The sequence below is a fragment of the Ascochyta rabiei genome, chromosome 8 (genome assembly GCF_004011695.2).
Source record: "Ascochyta rabiei chromosome 8, complete sequence".
NCBI lineage: Eukaryota > Fungi > Ascomycota > Dothideomycetes > Pleosporales > Didymellaceae > Ascochyta > Ascochyta rabiei.
The window spans coordinates 1265636-1286352 of NC_082412.1; the positions used below are offsets into that span (position 1 = coordinate 1265636).

Sequence of the window (20717 nt, forward strand, 5' to 3'; positions counted from 1 at the left end):
AGAACTAAGATCCAGAGGCTAGGTCTCCTTCTGCCAGCCATCCCCCGGCCAGCTCTAATAGCGCCGCACTTCTCGCAAGGGTGCCGCACAGATCCGACGCTGGGAGTAGAGAAGGAAACAGCTGCAAAAGAATTCAAAGAATGGTGGGCCTCTTTGGATAGCAGCACGGTCACCGTCTTCTCTGATGGATCGGAACAGCACCGTGAAGGGGAAAAGAGAGTCACCTACGGGTATGCCATATACCGGGCCCAAGAGCAGGTAGCTACAGGACGCGGGTCGCTCCACTCGCTGTCACATGTTTTCGATGCTGAAGCGATTGGGGCATGCAGAGCACTTCAGCACGCGGCCCAGATAGCAGGACCAACAGATGCGGTTTATATATGTATAGACAGCACCTCAGTAATCTGGTGCCTACGCGGAACAGCTTCAAACTCCTCGCAATGGGCATTTCTTCAATGTCAGAAGATAATGGATACAATGCCGGATATCAAGATCCGATGGGCACCAGGACACACAAATATCGAAGGCAACGAAGCAGCAGATAGCCTCGCAGATGCGGAGGCAAGAGAACCTTCTACTCCATTTGGACTAGCAGCACAACCGACAGTTTCGAGTATACGCACAATTAGAAAGGCTGCACTAGCTAAAGCTAGTGCAGCTTGGTGGAGTAGCGCAAAGAGCAAGCTCTCCAACTGGTACACCCAGCGGAAGCTACCGTACTAGCCCACCCGACCACCACAGGAGCTAGCGCTAACACGCCCAACCCTAGCAAGACTGCTAGCAATCCGAACTAGCCATGGAGACTTTGCATGGTATCACCAGAAGTTCCACCATGACAACGCAACTCTGAAGTGCACCTGCGGGCGCCCAAAGACCCCCTTGCACATCGCACTACCGTGTCTGTGCGCGCAACGCCCGGAGTCGCGCAACGCCCCGCCCAACCTACTAATGAGGTACTCAAAGATGAGGCTCTACAGCCACGTACAATAGCTATTATTTAGAGATTTTGTAGTGGAGTAGTAAAGTGATGCTTGCAATTAATTTAGGCTATCTAAATTTACTTGGGAGATTAACGCTGCGGCCACGGCGGGTGATAACAGGCGGTGGTGACGAGGGTCGCTCAGCGGCAGGTTGGCTACTACCAGCACCACTACCACCACAATTCTGCTTCTTTCTTGGTGCTGCTTTCTCTGAGGCCTTGCGCTTACTACTTTGAGTTAATTTTATAGCTTTTTGAGCGTCGCGAGCTTCTTTTTAACGCTGTTTTTCAGCTGCGAGCTCGGCCTTTTGTTTAGCTGCCTCAGCTCTCTCCTTCTCCCTTACCACCTTGGCTGCTGCCCGCGCCTCACGCTTCTCTTGGGCTATTTTTTCCTTGTATAGCTTATTGGCATGCCTCGGCTCAGCCATCTCAGCTTTTTGAAGCTCTTGCTGCCTCTTATTACGCTCTTTAAGCCTCAGCTCTTCACGTGCTCTCTTAACTCTATAAGGTGACCAGAAGACAGCTCCACCATGATAGTCACCAGGTAGTAGAGGTTTGCCCTTCTTCTTACGCTTCTTCTTACGCTTCTCCTTTGCCTGTAGGGCGTCTCTTAGCCCCTGATTTTCGTGGTGGAGAAGGTCATTTTCTACTGTAATTCGGTGGAGAGTTTGACTAAGCTTCTTTGACTCATCACTGTCCTTATCCTTCACTGCTGACCTAACAAGAGCTGCAATCTTAACCCAATCATCCTCAGTTAGTGCTGAAGGCAGACTTGTATCTGACTCTGCCTCTGGGGTATTGCTGGTAAACCTATCAACCACGGGATAGGGATTCAGGGGTACAATCCCAGTAGCTTCAAATGACTTGAGTATAGCTGGTTTAGTGAAGGTAGCTACCCAAGCCTTCCAGAACATGTGGTAGAAGTCACCTATCTTGATAGATGATAGCCCCTGAGTGGTGTAAAGGAAGGTTGAGAGCACCTTTGAGTACGCTGTTGATAGAGGTTTAAACAACACCACATCAAGTGGTTGAAGCGTATAGGTTGAGTGGGGAGGTAATATAGCCAGGAGTATCCGATTTTGGTCGCAGTAGTTGATAAAATCCATCGTTACATGGCTACCGTGACCGTCTAGTATAAGTAGTCGGTGAAGACGAGTAGAGTGAGGCTTGGTATACCTATCAAACACTTGTTCAAGCCAGGCAAGGCCAACGTCGTCGTTTATCCAGCCAGAGGGTGATGTAGTAACAAATACAGGGTCATCCCCTGACTTAATTGCCTCTACCCAGGTTGTACGGAGTGCTTTACCAGCAGCTGGATAGATGAGGCTTGGCGGGACAGCTGTACCATCTGCACATACACATGCTAGGAGGGTAATCCACGCACGACTACCATCCTAGAGTAATGCTGTAACCTCCCCCTTCTTATACATTTGTCTGCTAAACACGTGTTTCTCCCTGCTAGTAATACTAATCATAAAGCCCTTCTCATCCATATTGTACGTACGGCAAGGTTAAATATCATACTGCTCCATTTTGTGCTCCAAGAGGTCAAAGTATAGCTGATATTTGACTCCTGAGTCAGCCTTGTGGCGGTTGCGGTCCATCCCAGTCGTCCATTGTGAGATGAGATGGATCTTGTGGCAGTCTAAGAAGCGAGTAACCCAGCTATCGCTGACTGGTGTAGGGGCTATTACTGACGCAAAATTCCGTATCATCTCTCGTGTAGGAGGTAAGCGACGCTTGGTAAGCCTATCTATGTACTGGAGTAGCTCTACCTCACGTTGTGGGGTGAGCTTTTGTTGGTTGGTAGCCTTGACTGCATAGGGTGCTTGAATACGCTTGTGTCTCCGGCTTAACGTTAACCAATCAACACCAAACTTTCTAGCAATTTCCGAATATACAACTTTTTCCCTTGGTTCTAGCGCTTCAATTGCTGCAATCGCTTCGTTTATAGCTGCCATGGTGGTTGAGTTATTATGCGTTGAAGTGTGGGTGTGGTTTTAGGTGGGGTGGGCGTCACGCGCACAGACACGGTATCAAGAACCTAGCATGCCAAGCGTCACTTGGACGGCCTAACCGGTGCGAAAACTCGGTTCATACCTGCCACACAGCTTATACCGCACTTCGACGGTACATACATATAATCGATCTCAGGAACTTTGTGTAAGGAGATTTGCTAGCCCTTGATTCCAGTCGTCGCAGTGAGACCGAGGCTTAAACCCCTTCAGCGTACTGGCTTGCGATCTTTGTCGATCAAATAGAACAGGCTGTGATGGAGCTCGACCCGTATGTGCTGCTTGTCAGAGAAGAGAGTCAGCATGTACATATATCAACGAAGCGGACCAAGAGATGAGGCCAACAGTCCTGAAACGGGAAAATATTGCATTGCGAGATAAGATCGCCGCTTTCCATGAGATTTTCGTTCGTCTCAAGGACATGTCACAAGCTGCAGTGCAAGATATCTTGCAGAGCTTACGTGGTGGATCGCATCTGACCGACGTACTTAGGTTGATTCAAGACCATCGTCTGGAAGCGGCTCAGTATTCACAGAAGCCGATGCCACTCTTATCTGACGAGGCGTTCCTTGTACACTATTATAGAGAACATCTAGGCCGCTGGCTAGATTGCACTGATGGGTCACGCCCATTTACGCACTTAATGCCGAAAGAAGTACTCTAAAGCACTGTCCCATCCTTCGCTACGCAGTTCTGTCGTTTGCCTCTCGTCATTGTGGAGACTATGAAATTATGATGTATGGGTGACGTAAGGTCCTGAGCAGACACAGGGCTTCCGTTCATGAATGATCTATTACTATCGCATTCCAATGCAGCGCGTCCACTATTTTGATCGGTGATGCTTGGTGTTCATCTCTTCTTTAATCACATTATCGGTTACCAAACTCTATGAGGTATTCTAGTAAGGATGAATCTTGAATCTTCAGATAAGTCTGCTATTGACGCGCTCGAGCTCAGTACGGCACTGGCTCGGCTTGGGCTCAGTCAGTATGAAGAGCGCCTGCGAGGAAACGGCTTTGAGGATTGGGATAGCGTGACAGCAATCACCGAAACCGATTTGGCCGAGTTAGACTTCAAGCGGGGTCATCGCCGAAAACTCCAGCATGCAATACGCGAATACAACAGTTCAAGCGTACCTCATGAAGAGTATGGGGCGACAAACCCTGTTCTATCATTCGGAGGACAACCCGCTGTTGGTAATGGAAAAGATTCTGAGGAAACGCCACAATCATCACAGCAGATAGCGCGTACGACTAGACCGTATCGACGGCACCCACGACCAGATCTTAATGCTCCCCAAAGGCCTAAAACAGCTTATGTGCTCTTCGGCGAGCATGTCCGACAAGATCCAGCACTCAGTAATTCGTCTTTTACCGAAATCTCCAAGGAAACAGGAAAACGTTGGAGGGAATTGTCTCATGAAGAACGAGTCGACGTCTGGGATACGCCAGCTGATAATAGACTGCAAGAATACAGAACAGAGTTCGAGCGCTACAAGCAAACAGAGGACTACCGGCGCTACCAAGCATACCTTGAAGAATTCAAGCAACGGCAACAACATCCAGAATTAGCATCACCGTCAAATAACAGAGCCTCGCCCACTCGGGAATCCGCAAGTTCTAGTCAGCCAATTGTCTTGCTCGAAGAACTTGAAGCTATGTACGAAGAGAGCAGGGCAACAGACGATCTAGATCTGGGAAGTCAGTCGCAAGATACGGAATCGCCCATCAATCTTGGGATAGCGGAAGTGCGTCATATCTCAAACGCTCTTGGTATCAACGCCAACTTGACCAGAGTTGCTGCGTTTCCATCAGAAGAGATGACAAACAAAGCTCTTAGAACATTCCTCGATGGCACAGGCTCGCTTCTATTCCTTTGGGACCGGGACGAAGCCTTGAACCTTGTGAGATCTGTTTACCACCCACAAAGCAACTCCAAACCGATACTCGCTACCGAGGTATTCGCAATGTCAGCAGTAGGAAGCTATTGCGATGCAGGGTCTCTTACGATGTTGGTCCAGGAGAAGTTCCTACATTTCTTCTTGTATATGCTGTCCTTACCTTCAGACATATATGGCTTACGCTACATGCGTCTTTTTGCCTGCCTAGCGATATGTCGTTTTACTAACAGCGTGGAAAGCGCCAGGAGGCTCATGTGTAAGCAAATGATGAACTACCTATTCAGACACAATAGTCTAACAGCCAGAAGTATCAGCCCTCAACATAGGAAGGCAGGCACTTACGTCATCATCATTCGAAGTCGAAAATCCCGGAGGGAAAGCACACCATTGGCGGAATGTGTTTCGAAGTGTCATATTTCTAGAAAGGTGTGCACGTACAGAGTATTATGCAACTGTTTCTAAATCACTAACGTATGTTTAGCTGGTTTTCGTACAACACCGGCAACAAATCGCGGGTTACCGAACAAGACCTGACCGTACGACTCTTTATACATTTTACCTTATCAAATTGTTGAGCGTGAACTCTTCATTATCGTCGGTTTATAGCCGTCTACTAACACTGCGCAGTTCTATCGTCCTTCTTCTCCGAACGCAGAAGATGGGCGTGGTGCCCTTCATGAACGCGTTAGCGAACTTGGCCGATTAGCTGCATATATAGCGCTTGACTTGAAGACAGCAAATCGACCAAAAGTCGAGCAGACTTCAGTCCATTTTGAGTCCCTTAACGAATGGCACCGTACCCTTCCGCCGCCAATGCAACTGAGCCGACTCAGTCTTGCAGATCCTTTTACTATAAACTGGTCTACAAAGCGGTCTCTTTTGCAGCTGCACATACTATTCCTTGGCTTGTTTACTGAGCCATATCGGAACCATTTGCTTGATCTTGCGTTGTCCCGTTTAGACAATGCCCCAATAGACCCGGAGCATGCGGATGCTCTACTTCACGTCGAAGAGCAATGCGTCTTAGCGGCACGACAATCTGCTCGGGTAGCGTCGATACTACAGACCGACAACTTGATTAGGTCACACTGTTGGGTTTCTGTGTAAGTCTACTCTAATAGGGGCTGGTCCATAGTCTAACACAAGGTGTTGGTTTTAGTTATACCAGCTATACTGGCTGTGCGATACTTCTCCTCAGCGCTTCGCAGAGACTACTTGAGCTATCTGCAGAACAGTGCGTTCAAGACCTGTTGTACGCAACTCCGCATTTGAGTGCTCTCTCATTTTGCAGCTACGACAATCGCATAGCAAGAAACCTCCATGGACGACTTCAGATCCTTTTCAACGATATTAGAGAGATTAGCGTATCGCCGATTTATCGCACAATGTGCGAGCTGCATATCGTCGTCAAAGAACAAGCATTCGTGTTGCCTGAAAATTATGACGCCGTTGAAGGGGCAAAAGAGCTTAGCCAGATCATATTGGGCATAACAAGAAACAGCATAGGTCTACTTCAGGACAGCCTAAACTTTTAGACGACAATGGAGGTGTACGGTCTGTTTGAATTTCATCTATATACGGAGAGAAGAACATGTGACACACTGTAGGGATAGGGGCGACGCAACCGTAAGGCTGCCACTCAGAAAGAAAGCCCATAGTTGCCCATAGATACTTCGCAGTAGTCATGTGAAATCCGGCAGAAGATTCACCGTGATTGGCTGGGGCAATGTGTTAACGTACCGTCCTGCCGAACCGACGGCTCCCATTGCTCATTTTGCCTACTGCCATCAGGCACAAGTTGACCTATGCCGTTCTTATCCCGCACTGCCAAAGTTGTCCACGATTAAGCTTGTATCAAGCGCTCGATTAATAGGCTTAATGCTTGATTAAACCCTTTAAGTAAATCTCACTATCAATCATTAACTAGAAAGACTCTGATTTAAATTCTAAGATTAAATCGGGAAGGGTTGGGCGACAATCAGCGGCAGTCCGTCGGCGTGCTTTAACAAGAGCCATCTAGCTCTCTTAGCATATTGTGATCTAGAATAAGGTCTCGTGGATTTAGCTTCTCTTACGTATGGTATAATATTACGTAGATTGGACACATAACTGTAGAAGCTTCTAGAAGGCTGCCTCTTTGCGCCACACCTATTTTGAGCAGTCTCTGTCTTTAGTATAATTAGCGTTGAATTTGTTACAGCTGCAGAGACAGATATCTAAGCACGCTACTGTAAGCTACTGCATGCCAAGAGCTGCTAATACATCAGACACGGTCAGACGAGTTTCGACGATCTTGCCGTGCGCGCGGAGTGAGTGAGTGAGTGAGTTGTATTTAACGTCTATATATAAAGCCTCCCTTGGGGCATGTAGACGGGCTATGCCCATGGCCTGCCGTGCTTTGCCTAGGATGCCTATTCTTATGTACATGGTTGTAGTGGTCTAGTAGTGGTCGGTCCGCCTGTTGATCGCCAATACAATAGTTATGCAGTAGGCGTGTATCTGCCTTTAGTTGTTGTAGCTAATGCTTACTAAGGAGTGTGTATTATAGAGGCTAAAGGAAAGAAAAGAAAAGAGGGGAGATAAGGAAAAAGAGAAGAAAGAGAGAAAGAAGAAAGACAGAGGAAAGATCTCACAAACGTAGGCTCTAGTGAAGCCTACATATTGTGCTGTAGAAACCAGTGATTTCCAGGAAAGCGGTAAAGTCCTCTGGCTCTTCCCAGAGCTTCTGGAGGTACTTGGTTGCTTCGCTAGGTGTCCTAGGCGGTGCTGGTGGCCGTTTTGGCCAGCGCCGGAAGACTCTTGCTGTTGTGGTTTTCTGGCATACCGGTATGACGGGCGGCACGTGCGGCAACACGGTACGGTAACGGTATCGCCGAGAACTTTTAGTCCTACGTGCGCGAACAATGCGTCTGGTTTGCTCCAGACACACAACGCGACATTGTTGTAGAATCCTCTAAATCGGGTTGTTTTTTACGTACGAGGGAGGTTTACGTGGCAAGCACGCGAAAGCATCTATTGAGCAGGATGGCTGTTGAAATGCTATTTTCAGGATGCCGTTCTCTGAAAGCCGGTGCTGTGCCACTCATACGCGCCCACGCTAACCACGCCTCTTATGTTGAGTGGGTCGATTAGAAAGCAAATTCTGGCTTCGCAATCATCAGGAAACAGTCTCCAGAATACTGCAGTTGCTCTTGATCGCGTTCGTGTTGGTTGAAACAGATCCTGCACCTAACGACGGAAAACTGTAATTCCGAACGTGCCATGCATCCGACGACTGCTTACCGAGTCCAATTCTTACCTCTCCATAATTCCGTGCTCCTCAAATGATCTTTTTGCGGCCCTGTATCGCCAATTTTACCTGGTCTCTGTGCTTTGTAGAACATTCAACAACATTGTCATCTTCCAACAACTTTCGCCATCAAGAAAACTCACCACCTTCCTTTTTACATCATGAGTACCTCTACTTCATTGCCTACCTCTCTGCTGTCCCCCACTTCTTCTTCCTCTTCTTCTCCTTCTTCTCCTTCTCTATCCCCACCTGCGTATTCAGCATACACTGCTCCGGGTCGTCTGTGGAAAATCAAGAACGCGAAGTACCGGTCTACCTTTGTGAAGAGAGACGATCTAAGGATAGAAGATTTTCGGGAGCATGTTGGATATATCAAAGATCCACACTTCATCAGCGCAGTCAGTAACTACTGATAGGATCGGAACCAAGTAGCTACTAATGGCTTCTCCCAGTACGGTCCAAACCACATACAACTGACTTGTGAATTACCAAATCTCATCCAAATTCAATATAGTCAAGTTTTCTGTCACCTTACTGAGCTCCTTAACAGTTTCCAGAACTGCATAAGCGAGATGAGCCCACTCCAAGAAGAGGACCTGCTATTCCTCCTGCTTCGTCGATTTGCAGATTCGTCCGATGCAACCGTATACGCAGAGATCAGGCGTTCGGAAGATGTCCAAATCTACGATTCCACTATTCAAGAACCACTTGTAGGCCAGCCTAGGCGTTTGAATCGTAACAGTGTTAACGCAGATTGCAGGAATCAATGATAGTGGAAGGCTCTCTGAGCCACGATACTAGTGTTATCCATGCTGATCTACATACGAACTACGCAGAGCTTCAGCAAGAGCACTTAGCAGACGAACCGGCTTACACCCCCCTACCCCAGACGCCTTCGGAAGTGGATGTCACTTGTGCGGTGACAGTTAACTTCCCTGCAACGATGCCTATCGAACTGTCAGATGGCTTAAACTTGTGTCCAGACAGCCCACCGGAGTATACAGACTCATCAGAGTGGACAGAGATCTTGCCCGAGCATGATTGGACTCAGTTGCCGGCTAAGTTCCAGCCTCCGAGTTTTCGTATACATCGATGTCACCATAGAGGAGTGGAGCGTGGTGGTGAAGACGATGCTTTTGAGCTACCTCTGGGGTTTCCTGAGATATTACAGCACATGGAAGAAACTTGCGACGATGTATGAAACGCGTAATGATATGTACGAATGTACTGTAAGCTGACTAGTATAGGTTCCCTACGTTACGTTCCGGATTCACAATCAGTCAAGGGATTCCTTACCTCTAAGAGAAGGGGGTACTCAGAGCTTTGAGTGCGATTTGTTCGCCACGATCCCCTCGCTATACATCACAGTGAAGCGGAACGAGAGTCTCTTGTTCTACGAATGCTTCAGGAACAGAAAGGCAAGTGGTTGACTTAAATTGTCTTTGGCCTGTGCTGATAGCAATCTAGGACTGGATCTCATCTCACAGCGGTCATGAGGAGTGTACTGGGTGTTAGCAAGCTTTGCAATGCGATCTGTGGTCAATAAAGCTTGGTAATCTAAATACAAAAAATAAATGTATATTGAATAGCATTCGTGTTACTCAGAACAATGCATCTGCTACAAATCCAGAGTCCACGTTGTATTAACTTTTCCCAGGTAGGCCGCATATGTCTCAGAGCTCAATTTCCGGCAACAGGAAACGGTACCCAGTTTCCGTGAGAGACGTTTAAATGAGATGGTACTATATCTATGCCCTCATTTTCGCACATGAAGCAGAACCGTCCCAACTGTTTCGTCATCGACTAGTTTGAACTTTACAGCCAGCCAAATTACCAGGTCATGTCTACTACACCACCTCATCTGCTCTCCTGCCAGTCCGTCAGCAGCGACGCCTCAGAACCAGTGGAACTTGCCTATTCTCCGACGTGGTCTACGCACATGCAATGCCCGGTCAATCACGTTACAAGTCAACCGCAGCCAGACATATATCTACATTTGGCACAGGCCCTTGAGTGGGAGATATGGGCTCACAGTCAGACCCACGCTAAGCTTGTAAGCGAGTGTATGAGATCCGCCGAACTCGCAGCCCAAGTGAACAGACTCTCTAGCGAGCTTGTGATTTTGCGAAATCCAGGCCAAACGCCTCACTGTAGAGAAAGCAGGACTTCAGCTAGGCTCCAAAGCAAGCCCGGACAGGAACGCAAGGTCTGAGCCATGAGTCATCCCCCAAAGAAGATACTGACTTGCGACAGACACCAGAATCATGGCCTTCTCAGTCATGTCAACTGGATCGTAACTTTGACACGATGGCGAAATAGGGAGCAGGCATTGTATGGTGCCAAAACGCACGCGCGAGTGCACAACGATAAAGCTTGTTTGTACGGTAGACTACTGTCCATACATGTTCAATATTCACAGAGCTTTAAGTCATAATCCATGACTCTGACCTGAATTAAGAAAGAACAGTTCATGGGGCGGGTTATATTTTAGCTGCACAAAACAGATTTCTCCAGAAGCAAGCTGTGAGTAGAATCTGAGGAAGTAGCCTGAGCTCCGGATCGTGTTGGACGATCTCGCGCTCTTACTCATGACTTTACTTGCATGCCCAGATATGTGCAGTTGCGCGTGCTGCCCTTTATTACCATCCTACTCAACTTACCATGTCTGGTTTGTTCAAACGAAAGTTTGTTATGTCCAAGCCAGTTACTATCTATCCCGCTAGAAGCGCTACAGTAATGTTAAATACCCTGTGCTGTCTTTTGGAACTTAGTCGCCTGCGATGGGTCCCAACGAGGGCGATGAAATGTACGTCCCAGCCATCAATGTGCCACGAATGGTTTGACCAATAGCGTGTTCGCGCTCCCATGAGGCACCTCACCGCGAAGGTGAAAGTGAAGATAGCTCTGTGATTCCGCCAAGACGCTCGCAGCCACTTGGATAATAGAGCTTTGCGGCGACAAGTTGATCTTCCCCTCTACACCACAACCACCACGTCTGCGATTGCCATCGCGCTGTTGAAGCCTGCGGGGAGCGTCAACTCCAGTCCAGGGTACCGCTGTGATTGCCTTGGGCGTACTTGTATCTCAATTCCTTTTCTCACATAAGTCTCTGAACTGTCGCGATCCAAGGGCTGTGGCATACGTGGAGCAAGGACTACGAGGTTAGTTTGGTGTAAGACTCGTTCTACCTCGCCGCTGGAAAGTATCCCTGATCCAATGTGACGAACTCCACTGACCACACGCAGATTAGTCTCACGACTCCGCTACTGCGACACCTCCTCAGAGCTAAGGAAGTACACCGGACCCAGATGCGGAGCTTCGCTGATCGCCATAGTCACCTCAATTTGCACGTCGGTTGCCGAGACGACATAACCCTCGATCGTTAGGAAGTGTCCCCTCCCACAATACCGCGACCTGCGCTGATACAACTAGGAACCTTCAGCCTCTTTCCCTCGCGTAGACCGCTATAGGTTAAACCCATCACACCCTGCCACTCGAGTGCCATTAACCACCGCTGACCATATCAGAGACGCGCCCGATCGTACTCGTCGACGGCTTCCACACATCAGCATCTTTGGGAAACTCAAGCGCAAGCCAGATGCCACCTGGCTCATCAAAGCACAACAGGCAGCTGGGCGCCTTCAGTGGCAGGCTGATGCTAGAGTGGTTGACTTCGTCTTCTGTTCAGGGCAACGCTCCCACGGGCTTGGATCTCGTGCTTTGGCACACGGTACCATACTTGCAGTTCTTGCTCCCTCGTCGTGGTTGGCTAAGTTCACTCTGGTCAGTGCACTTCCTGGGTTTGAGATACTCTGCGGTGTTCTCCTTTGGCACATGCGGCGAGTAGTGCCCCGTGTGTTGCGCCAGATTGCACCCAGAGCTATTGGAGAGCCTATCGCACGATCACCACACACACAAAGTCGCCAACGATCCGACGGGATCCAAATGTGACGGCGTTCCCGCCCAAGTCAAGGCTCATCATGCACAACATACCTGGATAAGGCTGGGTTAGGGATATGTCCTGCAGTTGCAGAGCTTGGGGATGTGTGTGGTCTGTGGCATTCTCGAGTTGAACCCACACTCGAGCTTTCGGGTATCGCGACGACCGTTGCTGGGTACACCATTGCTGTTGCCGAGGATTTCCTCCAGCGTTGGGTGCTGTGGTTTCGGTAGCGAAGATCGTGAAGTCTCTCGTTCGGGGCACCTGCGAGAGGCGTTGCGACTTGGACTGACTGGTGAAACTGTTAGGGACCTTGGATCACGTTGGCTCTTCTGTGGTTTGGGTCTTGGCTGATCACCTTGACCACGCAACCTGGTTGAACCACTGGTACTCGGAAAGCAATAGGGAAGCTAGAACATCCATACCTTGTGATAAACCTGTCTGCGGATGGGGGCGTCCTCAAAACGCTGATTGAACGCATTCGCGATGTTGGGAAGACGTGCAATAAGTCCTTGACCGGCAGCTCGCCGTTGCTTTTGAGGGGCAACGAGCATGTTACACCATGCTTTTGGAAATTGGGTTGTGTATACCCGCCACTTGTGTGTATTTCTTCGGTACCACTTGTGGAGAGGCTTTGGCTTTTGCCTCAGCCGAACTTAAGCTGAACGCGAACGTATGCTAGCAGTCTTGGTTTCTCTAATACCTGCCAGGCGCTCTACATCATGGTTGTGAGCGATGAAGATGGGCGTGGTGGAGCCCTCTAAGCATATGGACAGTTCTTCTTGGGTTCTTGTGGCTTTGCAAACTTGGTTGCTTGAACAGCGCCTTTTGGTGCTGTGATGGTGGTCTTAGGGTTCCTTCGGGTCTCCCTTTTCTTAATCTCTGGATTCCTTTGGGTTTCCGGCGCGCTGTCACGGTGGTCTTTAAGATCTCGGAGTGATTCCCACACATCTGCGTCCTTTGTTGAAAGACGACATCTGCAGTTCCTGGCAAGGGCTCTGAAGGTCACCCAAGACTGGATCACTTTGTGTCTAAGGAGCGGGATGGCTGTGAGGCGGGAGACCTTGTTGGCTGAACAACCTCTGGATTGCAAATGCAAGTGGTATCCAATGTGGTATTTCACGAATGTATTATGGCCTCTCATCCGAGAAGGGTCGCTCCCATGTTGATAACAACCACACGGTGGAGAACAAGACCGGGCATTCCATTGCTATCGGTCTGGGCTAACGAGGTCCATTGCTGGGATTGCCCTGTGCATTCCATTAAGGGACCTCTAAGTGTATCTGATCATCCTTGCGACTTCGATTCTATTACAGATTATCCTTGTGACGGGTATGACCACCTATGTCCTTGTGTGTTCGACTGTCGGACGCGCGATCTCCGTCGGTAGAGAGGGGTAGAGGAGAACAGCCGTTGCTAGCGCGAACTTTTGGGACGTTGGTGTAGCAATAGACACGCGCGAACTTTACTACATCAACAGCACTACTACATACAGAAGAAAATAGTATCAGGTTGAAGGCGTATATTGCCATTCTTGAGATCAACGCGTAATGCAGTAGGCGTTTGCGTAGTTGAGTATAGCGCGGAGAGGACGAAGGAGGAGTTACGTTTCGGGGCTATGTTTGTCTTCGTCTTGCCGCGTCCCAGCTGTTGACAATCGGATGGTTCGTCCATGTTTAGAGTGTAGAGTGTACAGTTGGAACAACTGTCTCGAGTGTCTGGGCGCTGTGCACGTCATTAAATCACGCTAACAGGGAGCGCTAGCAGTGCCAGTTTAGGACTAGTCGATTAGAGGATTCCTCAGGCAAGTATCTGGCGATCTCGCATGATCAGCCCTTATGGCTACTGAAGACCCACGAGCTGTTCGATTGGATGCCTAGACATAATCGGAAGCTACGCATGTGTTGCGATGAGTAGGAACCATGGCAGCAGCTTTGTGATAGGTGGAGGTGATTTTTGCTATGTATCAGGTATTCGCGCAGATAGTTAGGCCAAGCTACTATGTGTGCTAATACACATAGACAGGTTCAGAAGATTACCTAGTTGCTGGCTTGGAAGGCAGTCGGAAATATTAGGGCGTTTCCAGAGCTTGATAATGTTGTAAAGCTGAAGCACTTAGATTGCCTTGATTGTAAACATGTTTCTTACGTAGAGACTGTTAAACTCTGCACAGGTTTGCTGGGAGTCTTTTGTAAGGCTGCGGAATCCATTTGCTTTGCGATGGACAGCACAGCAACCTCTTATCCTGGTTTATGCACGCTCTACGCATAGGTTGTAAATAATGTTACGGATGTCTGTGAATCCAGGTTAATTGAAGCCTCTCGATGTAGCTTAGTCTTACACACTTGCTGAGAGGTCCAGAAATGGGGACGCTGTCGTCCGACCGCCTGCCGTCTGAACTCTTGGTAGTGTTTTGGCCATGGAATTGGTGTTGCAAGGAGACTTCGCTGATATCTGTTATGACTCCTTCCTTCTCAAGTGTATCTGTAAAGATCACGACGAAGCAAAATAAATAAGAGGCACTGATAAGGGTCAGCATACGTACGACTTCCTAGATCCAAAAAGTCATACGTGTCGAAAGCTTGGTGCGAAGTCTTCGGTGTCGTTGGGAGGGAAGCCATGTGCGTGTCTGATCAATACTCCAGACGCGAATCGGCTTTATATACATATTTCACCACAGCCCAGCCGGTGTTCGGGTCGCCATATGCACCGGGGTACGGATTTTCTGTCTGATGTCACTAGCAGGTACATCCTGACCAGTGTGTCCACATTTAGCACGTCTTTGCCTGTTGAACTCCGCGAGGATGCACGCAAGACGACACTATCACTGCCCTCCTGTCTTAATGACCTATCAATCCTAGTGCATAATGAAGTGGTGTCATTGAGGCCTGCAACCGCGTATTCAGACATGGCGAAGGACACCTTGGCTTCATGCGTAGGGAGTTGATGCCTGCAACACTGGCGAATCGAAGCCGGCAGCATGATCCAGATACCGCCCCACGTCCTTGATGATGTGTGCCAACATGGCACGGTGCATATTAGTATCACGCGAGGGAGCTTGATGCTGCGTCGTTGGCTAGTCAAAGCCTGCAGCATGACAGAGTTACCGCCGTATGATGACACGGTACAGCTGTCATTCATGCAAATCCTCTCGCTTTGTGGTAGGAAGCCAATGGGATCTGCGGATGGTCCCTCCATTAGATGAGGCGAAGGTGACGGCGGTGGCATAGCATACCCATCGAGCTGTGAGAGTCCTGCTTTGTACCCACCCCAGCGGCAAAGACATCATTCGGATCAACGATCTCTACCCCGTGTACGCAAGGGGCAGCCTCAAAGGAGCACCGATCAAACACCGTGGCCAACCGCAGCGTTCCTTGTGAGGCTAACGATGACAACTTGAGGTATGAAGAGAGATTGGCGTCTGAGACAGGCCCGAAGTGACCTTCACATGTCAGAGTGTGGATAAATATGGCATACGGAGGTGCCGCCGATGGTGACCGCAGCACAGGAGCTCGACTATAAAGGCTCTACATTCCCCCAGCATCGATAACTCAACAACACCTCCCTCCAGTGCCATAGATGCTACTATACACAATGGACTCCAATATATCACCAGACAACACGTGGGATTTCGATCTGATTATCAGCCATGAGATTTGGGGAAGTGAACTCCTCGCTGACCGGGACCCTGTGAGTCTCTCATGCATTGACCTTACCACGCAAGGAACGCTGACAAGTAGTGAAGAACTTCGGCTATTTCCACGAAGGACCCGAAGCTACAGCAGTCATACCCCAACATGGAAGCGGACTCCAACCCGTTGACATTTGGCCAGCCTTCGATGTATCCGTCGCGACGGCTCTTGATGTCACCTCTGGAGCATCTGAAGCTTTGGAGGCAACAACAGTGGCAGACTCGCAGATCGTAGCTATCGAAATCAACCCTGCAACCCCAAAGACACCACTAATGGCGATCTCGCAACTCACCTCTCTCGACATCACCCCTGCAACTCCGAAGTCACCGCTGATGACCATCTCGTGGGTCGCGGCTGTTGACATTAGCCCTACAACTCCAAAGGCACCACTGATGGCGATCTCGCAACTCACCTCTCTCGACATCACCCCTGCAACTCCGAAGTCACCGCTGATGACCATCTCGTGGGTCGCGGCTGTTGACATTAGCCCTACAACTCCAAAGGCACCACTGATGGCGATCTCGCAACTCACCTCTCTCGACATCACCCCTGCAACTCCGAAGTCACCGCTGATGACCATCTCATGCGTCAACACTCTCTTTGACTATGAGCCGTGTGGGGATGGCGAAGCCGTTGAAAGTTGCTCCAAGCGTCAGGGCCCGACGGTCGATGTTTTCCATACCAAGACTTCAATTATCACGGATATAAATCATGGTTTGCCCATCATTATCGATGACACAGACGATGAGACTACAGAACCAGAAGGAAAGCCGGGAACCAAGAGCCTAGTCTACACTGCTCAGGGTAGCGATTCCTCATCTTGCAGACGCAACTTCCGTAAGAGGCCCAGAGCCGTGCAAGAAGGGGAGATCCACTGGGCGCAGCCGGAGTACAAAAAGAAGCTCTTACATGATCTAAGATCAGCGTTCTATCAACATGAGTCTCTCTGGATCCAAGTGCGAGAGCTTCCAGAGGCAATCGGAGATGCCAAAGTCAAGGAGCATGACGCCTTAGTGCAGGGCTTCGGGAAGACTTGCCGAGACTGTGAAGCAGTATCGATCGAAGACACGTGCATGCTACGCGAATCTTATATCGATCTCATGAACCATCTTCTTACAGTTATGAGTCGTGCCAAAGACATGGGTATGATCAAGAAACTTGGAAAATATGTAGATGATATTCGGGAGCATGCGATGATCGTTTCAAGTATTTACGAGTACCAAGCAGGCGAAGACGACTCACGCGATGGAACTTATCGCCCTTCAAAGAAGCGGCGGTCCGGGCATAGTGGAGACAGATGTTATTTTTGATTGTTCGGACGTATTCAGAAAACATAAACTCTTACAATACATATGGTGAACAAGAAGAGCAACTGAATTAGGTGTGAAGGCGCTATTAAGTATTATTTCAACTCGAGAACGAAGTCACGAAGTGAGCGATGTACTCACATATTAGGAGATTAGGATACCTGCCTTTTTGTGCCTAGACATTAAGCAAGGGCGGATGCGTATCAGCAATCGTGTGGCAGTGAGACACAGGGAGAAGTGTGTAGGTTGTAAGAGAGCGTAGGGAAGAAGCTCTTAAACTAGCGGCTCCGAGGAAGAAGGGCACAAAGAAAGCCACCGAAAAAGAAATAGCTAAAAGAGGATACTGTTCCTGCATTTTCCAACAAGGAAAAAACATTACCTGTACAGGAAGAGGGCAGGCACCGGCACGCTCTAAAAACAGGTAGTCGTACTGCACAGGTAACAGAAAGCGGGGAAAACACTACCTATACAGGAAAAGAGCAGGCATCGGCACGCTCTAAAAACAGGTAGTCGTACTGCACAGGTAACAGAAAGCGGGGAAAACACTACCTATACAGGAAAAGAGCAGGCATCGGCACGCTCTAAAAACAGGTAGTCGTACCTACACAAGCAGCAGAAAGCGGGAAAACGCCAATCTGTACAGGAAACATACCTACACAGCGAACAAAAACTGACGAAAACGCTACCTATACAGGAAGAGAGCAGGCACCGTTCTTTGCAACATTGATATGTAGTTCCATGTTCTTTCCTACATTAAGTGAGCATTGTAGCGTTTCAGTCTTGTTTCAGTTGAACGCTATCGATTTGTGCAAATAGTGATACCATTAGGCTATGTGCTGTATATACTAGAACAAGCTCGCTTCGGATTACACCGATCTCCTTGGCTGGCACGCCTGCTCCGCTTCTTAGGTATTGAAGGTAGCAGCTTCTCATTTAGGGAATGGTCAATGGTTCCAAAATCACTCTTGAGCCTCTGGCTCCTGATCAGCTGCTGCATAGTTGTAGGAAAACCGCTTATAGTTTTTGAAGTGCTTGTAATTCCTCGAATGGACATTGTGATGAGCTCGTCCTCGAGCTTGACCTGAAAGCAGACTCGTCGCTTGAATGGCGGTAGACTCTTTGGTATGTACTCAACACATCTGATAGGGTCTCCTTGGATGTAGAACCATGATGATTTATCTTGAAGTCGTTTGTACAAGTAGCGGCGGCCATCAGCTGGCAGATCAGCACGGCAATAGATGTAGCCAGAGCACTGATATTTGCCGGCTTCTGACTTTGGAGGTCCGTCTAGCTCAAAATAGAACATGGAGGCGATGATTGAGTCAAGAACCCTAGTCATCCTACTTTTGTCCTGTTCTGTAACTCTGGCAACATACTCTTTCATCTCTACAATCTTGACAGCATCGTCCAAGCCAGGTTCAGGCCCATGAAACTGGATGTTGAGGCGGTGGTAGCGCGGTCGAGATTTTAAGGGGACAGAGTTGATAAAACGTTCATAACTCTTCTCGCCATTTAATCCGTGCTTCCAACAGTTTAACACACGAAGCAAAAATCGAGAAGTAGAGCTGATGCCCTCTTCTGATGAAGTCCCGGTGCCAAGAGAGAGCGCAAAGTCGGGGTCATCAGGTTTAGAAGGCCATACAAACCTCGTCTCCCATTGCGCTATGTCGGATGGGCAATTGTGATGTAATCCTCCGTCTTGAAATGCTCCTAGTTTGCCCACCACGGCTTTGAAGAACCTGTGAGACTGTTAATCAAGGTTCCTTATCTAGATCGGGAGCATTGACCATGGAGCTGCTGATGTACAGCATGCTCTGTTATATGTCAGCAGAAGAAATATTAGACGACCAATGTTGTCACTGACGCTTCTCCAATGCTGATATCATCATGAACACTCTCAGCACGAGCAACAGTGTAACCTGGGTTTCTTGAGCGGATATGATTGAGCAGGGGACGAAAATCCTGACCTGAGCCCTTGGGTCGTTTTCCAGCATTGTAGTTTGTGAAAAGCCAAGGCGAAGAGTCTTTGACAGCGGTAGCAGTGACCGCCACCTTTGTGTCGTTTCGTAAGGGGTTAAACATTGGCAGCGGATGATTCAGAGCCTTTTGGAAAGCCCCTTGGATTGCCGCAAGGCTGTACTGACCATCCTGCACGTATGCTACAAGCAGTCGCAGGACTCTAGATACAAATGTCGCTCTTTTGCCAAAGGTTTTCCTGGAGACTTCCTCGAATTGTTCAATAGATTTAGAAGTACTCCATCGCAAAAGGAACAAGCTAATAACAACAAGACCACCTGCCATGTTAGCGACGTTAACACATCTAACAGCTTGAGACACACCAGCCGAAGTCCCGCATACCAAGTCAAAGTAATCTTGTACCGGGAGCCCGAGTGGTGCGAGCAAGGTGTCGATGTGTTGAAGAAACATCAGAGGTATGATGCCTTTAACACCGCCCCCGTCAACGCTTAGCCTTCGGATACCAGCAGTCAGTGGAACAAAACGGAACACTGCTTTTTAATAATTCATGCCACACAACGCACACTCAGAAAGCTCGTATGAATTCTTCTCAGTCCTGGAGCGCTTTCCAAAGATCTTAACGCATGGGTCGCATAGAGCATAACCACACGCAAGAACCTTTTCAGGCATCCGCATTAAACAAAAAAAACACGACCGATGGCTCTTCAAACCGGTCAAATGCGGGTGGTACTTTTTTAGTATCTGGCGATGCACTTCTGCTGTAGGCAAAGCCAAGCCGATGCGTTGCGCGAAAACAGCTTTGAACTCGTTAAGGATGGCCGTCAAGAATTGATCTTGAATCAGCTTATCTGCGGCGTATGTAGATATAGCGGCACGACACGGTGCGAGGTACAGCTCTCCGAAGAGGTAGTCTGGCGCAAAATCTGTTTACTGTTAATGAAGCATTTGCCACGAGTCTCAAGTCTAGAGCCCACCATGAGCGCCAGGAGGATAGCTAGCTAGCATGAGTGCGGATGCGACCAAAGGAGCCACGAAATGCCAGAGCCATGCTTGTGACGGTATCTGCTCCAAGAAATCAGTAAGACAATGCTCCAACAGATCTATTGAGAAGCCGCAAGGTCGTGATGCGCTCGCGAAGTGAAGCGACAGCTTTCCAGGATCACTACACACAAGGTGCAGAGCTCGCTTCGACAAATGCAAGAAATGACGAAAGCTGAATTGTGTATGATCAACCTCACGCTCTCGCATTGACGCTTTTGAGACTGCAAGGAGACGGGATTTCAATGTTCTCGCTTGCGCAATGCTGGATTTTCCAGATTGCAAGGCCACCACTTCGAGCCCAGCAAAATGGCGACGAATCTCGCGCTGAGTTGAGACTAGGTCGCTATGCTGTTGGTATTGCTCCAAGGCTTTCCCGACCAGCTGAATCACTTTGTGCGTAGCCACGTTCTCGTCGCAGCTATCTGAGGACGTTTGCAAAACCAGCAGAACGCGGGGTAGTGTCGGTAAATCGGACATCCTCGGAGCATTAATCTGTTCGGCTAGCCACTCCGCGACAGCCGTCAGACCTCCTAAGTCATTCACGAAACAGCAGATGACACTAGAGAAAGTCGAGAAG

The 20717-nt window shown here is 48.8% G+C and overlaps 3 protein-coding genes across 3 annotated transcripts, besides 13 other annotated features; all 3 read left to right on the plus strand.

Annotated features, from left to right (window-relative positions):
- The first annotated feature begins 103 nt into the window (after window positions 1-103).
- Window positions 104-552: a mobile genetic element.
- Window positions 553-893: 341 nt separating this feature from the next.
- Window positions 894-3002: a mobile genetic element.
- Window positions 1790-2118: a mobile genetic element.
- Window positions 1799-2370: a mobile genetic element.
- Window positions 1808-2370: a mobile genetic element.
- Window positions 1811-2352: a mobile genetic element.
- Window positions 1811-2370: a mobile genetic element.
- Window positions 1943-2352: a mobile genetic element.
- Window positions 1955-2367: a mobile genetic element.
- Window positions 1982-2109: a mobile genetic element.
- Window positions 1988-2136: a mobile genetic element.
- Window positions 1988-2217: a mobile genetic element.
- An 899-nt stretch (window positions 3003-3901) lies between the features above and the next one.
- Window positions 3902-6429, plus strand: EKO05_0005345 (uncharacterized protein; the record flags this gene model as incomplete). Its single annotated transcript, XM_059636576.1, has 5 exons — window positions 3902-5150; window positions 5203-5320; window positions 5376-5430; window positions 5522-5997; window positions 6054-6429. 5 exons carry the CDS (start codon window positions 3902-3904, stop codon window positions 6427-6429), a joined length of 2274 nt encoding a protein of 757 aa, XP_059492559.1.
- Window positions 6430-8344: 1915 nt separating this feature from the next.
- EKO05_0005346 (uncharacterized protein) lies at window positions 8345-9698 on the plus strand (the record flags this gene model as incomplete). The annotated part of the gene is made up of 5 exons (XM_038939988.2): window positions 8345-8581; window positions 8636-8893; window positions 8944-9378; window positions 9431-9601; window positions 9651-9698. The coding sequence occupies 5 exons, from the start codon at window positions 8345-8347 to the stop codon at window positions 9696-9698; spliced, it is 1149 nt and encodes a 382-aa protein (XP_038798370.2).
- Window positions 8388-8422: a tandem repeat.
- A 6019-nt stretch (window positions 9699-15717) lies between the features above and the next one.
- On the plus strand, window positions 15718-17125 carry EKO05_0005347 (uncharacterized protein; the record flags this gene model as incomplete). The annotated part of the gene is made up of 2 exons (XM_038939993.1): window positions 15718-15813; window positions 15869-17125. 2 exons carry the CDS (start codon window positions 15718-15720, stop codon window positions 17123-17125), a joined length of 1353 nt encoding a protein of 450 aa, XP_038798372.1.
- Window positions 17126-20717: the final 3592 nt, after the last annotated feature.